The sequence below is a fragment of the Myotis davidii genome, unplaced genomic scaffold (genome assembly GCF_000327345.1).
Source record: "Myotis davidii unplaced genomic scaffold, ASM32734v1 scaffold789, whole genome shotgun sequence".
Classification (NCBI taxonomy): Eukaryota; Metazoa; Chordata; class Mammalia; order Chiroptera; family Vespertilionidae; genus Myotis; species Myotis davidii.
The window spans coordinates 41,972-45,187 of NW_006300234.1; the positions used below are offsets into that span (position 1 = coordinate 41,972).

A 3,216-nucleotide genomic window follows, 5' to 3' on the forward strand; every position below is an offset into this window, starting at 1 on the left:
TGCCATCTTGGCTGGCAGTTAATTTGCATATCGCCCTGATTAGCCAATGGGAAGGGTAGCAGTCGTATGCTAATTACCATGTTTCTCTTTTATTAGATAGGATTTGCTGCCTCTCCTATGAATGGTAATAAATAGGAAATTGCCAAAAGTGAGCCAGAGAAACAGGAAGAATAAGCTTTGTTAATCAATCCTGAAAAATCAAGAGCATCCTCTAGTTCTTTCTTTATAAGTTCCAGATCCATCATTGGTCTTCAGTTACCATTTTGTGCAAAACAGTGTCTTCAGCCTTAAGGGGGTGAACATAAGTTCAAGTTTCTTCCCTTATGGGAGAGAAAATGATTTGCCAGTGTTTCTGACATGACTAGAGCCCAACCATGTCTAGATTCATGCATTTAGTTGTGAACCCAAAGAAAAGCATTGATTTGGAATCATCTTAGGATGTCTGGTTGATGCAAAACTTATCCTGTATTTACAGGAAGGTATAGTTTATGTTCTCGCAGGTCTCGAGAGATACTCTGTTATGTTGGTTGGGTGTCCACTGAGCTCTGTCTTGTGCCTTTGGAGGCTGACTGCAAAGTCTGACACAATCACTCTTGGCTCCACTCTTGCTTTTCAGGGCTGGGGAGCTGAGTACCATCGCCAGGATGTCACGAGCACCCCTTGCTGGATTGAGATTCATCTTCACGGGCCACTGCAGTGGTTGGACAAAGTTCTGACTCAAATGGGCTCTCCACATAACCCGATTTCTTCAGTGTCTTAATAGTTAGATCTTAATCCCCACTTTTATAGAACAGATGCTGTTGCAGGCAGTGGCTTATATCATTTCAGATTTGCAACTAAAGTGTCTAAGTATATGTGTAAATACATATAATATATACTGTTCATCTATTTTATCACCATTTGTTGTCTGCTTTCTAGTTAAGCTGATGCCATTAGAAAAGCAGGTTTTTTTGGGCCTATGATGTAAGAAGTAGCAGCTTTATTTGTGGGAGGAAACAAAGAAAGGCAACTCTGTCAATAGTATTTAAAGGGTGTTGGCAGAATAAAAGGCAGCTTTAGTCAGCCATGTCAATATAAAGCAGGTTGTGTGGCCTACCAGAAAAATACAAAACTGTTTATATAGCAAAAATCGGGTACTAGCAGCACTAGAGTAAATAACGCTTTTAGACAAAATGTAGCAATCAAACTCATTTAATTTAAATGATTTCACGTTAGTACTATTGGCAAGAAAAAATAACAAGTTTATATAATCAATTATGTAAGATAAGACACATAAACTTTATTTCTGAAGTTGAAATACTTATACCTGGACAATTGTGCTCATATTAAGGGTTCATTTTAAACAAATTTAAACTGTGATTGGAAAAGAAACTGTGAAGCTGAAGTCATGTTCCCTCATACTCTACGACTGTAAAAAAGCAATGAGTCTAATATGGCAAGATAAATATGAAAATAGCATGAAATGAGCTATGTTCCCAAACTGTAAGACCAGAACTTAGTCCCAGAATCACCCAAGGAGATTCCTGCTTTCCACATAGGAAACGAGGCTCATGTTTTGATGGCTGTTCATGCAGGCAGTCCTGCAGACTTTTGAGTCTGCACAGGGAGCTCTAAGACCATGTGTGTAGGTCCTGTAGGAAGAAGAAGCAGGTAATAACAGGAGGGTTGGACAAAAGCATCATATGTTTACTTACACCTTCTCACATTCCCACATTAAAAGTCTCTGGGCGACGGCCCTCCTTTTGCCTTATTTACCTCACTTGTTGGCAAATATTAACTATTTATAGGTTACTAAAACAATGGTGAAGATTTTTGAGAAAATCAAGACACGTTACTGAGATCAATTTCTGAGTTATTTAACTTAGTGTCTCTATTGAATAAATTATCTACTGGTCAAATCTGGTAGGCTCTTATAAAGCTAATTCTCACACCTGGAAATAACTTCCCAAGTAAAGTGATAATAATTTCATAATCTCTACAATTTCTGGGGAACAGTAGTATTGAATAATAGGACATTTAAAAAACACACAATATTAAAAAACCTGTTCTTATTTACCCTTGGATAATAAAGAGGAAAATCCCCCAAATTTCTAGGTACTCATATATGTAAATATAAATCCCACCCACTAAACACTGCATTGCTTAAAAAAATATATTACACCCTTTTAAAAATGTATAATTTAAGAAGGCAATTATGCTTTTAACAGATGGTACTTCAGTAATCCAAGAGGTTTCTTCATTTATACACTCTATCTCAACTCTTTGTAGCTTAGTGAACACACTAGTTATTTCTCATTAAATTATATTCAAGGTAGAAATGATGTGAAAAAGATGAGTGACTTACTACTGTCACCTCTTATGACTAGTGTTATATAATAGAAACTTTCATATATACAGTAGAAAATAAATATTACATTTTACATGAAGACTAGGTAACCCATTTAGTGTAGTTCATTGTTCATCAACTATGTATTGTGCATCTGTATATGCCAGGTACAATGTTAGGTGCTGTAGAATCAAATGTAAACAAGAGACAGCCCAGCCCTTGGGTTGAGAGTCTAATATTATATCTATTTGTGTAGACATCCTCATAATCCAGAACTTGCAAAACAAAACAGAACATACCATCTTCCTTAGCTTAAAAAGTGTATTGGTTTCTTAATTATCTCTTTTGAATCATTTCCCTTCTCTTCTGATCATTTAGGTAATGGATGAAGGCTTCCTTGGGTAAATGCTATTTTTCTTCTGTCTAAAAAAGTAGGTTTTCTCCTCCTGTTCCTTCTACTTTCTAATAGTTTTCCATCTCCCCTTTTCCCCGGAAAGGGCATTAATATGGTTGGTGAATCTTTCTCATAAGTGTATCATTCCATGAGAGAACAGCAAGTATGCCACATGGTTTTTGATCCAGAGATCAAATATAGCTTTCTTTCTTTTTTTAAAAAAAAAACCCTTTATTGTTCACATTATTACAGTTGTTCCTCTTTTTCCACTCATAGCTCCTCTCCACCCAGTTCCCACCCCACCCTCTGCCCTTACCCCCGCCCACTGTCCTCATCCATAGGTGTACAATTTTTGTCCAGTTTCTTCCCACACACCCCACACCCCTTTCTCCCTAGCCCCCGAGACTAGTCAGTCCACTCCCTTTCTATGCCCCTGAATCTATGATATTCACCAGTTTATTATGTTCATCAGATTATTTATTAACTTTTTTTTTAG

General features: G+C 36.9%; 1 protein-coding gene across 1 annotated transcript in view; it reads left to right on the plus strand.

The window, feature by feature from the left end:
• Positions 1–2,979, plus strand: part of LOC102753282 (mothers against decapentaplegic homolog 9) — a 38,697-nt gene extending 35,718 nt beyond the window's left edge. The window contains exon 4 of the mRNA XM_015572396.1: positions 617–2,979. Coding sequence (XP_015427882.1) covers positions 617–760 — 144 coding nt within the window. The 3' untranslated portion in view covers positions 761–2,979. The remainder of the gene's footprint in view (positions 1–616) is intronic.
• The last annotated feature ends 237 nt before the right edge of the window (positions 2,980–3,216 follow it).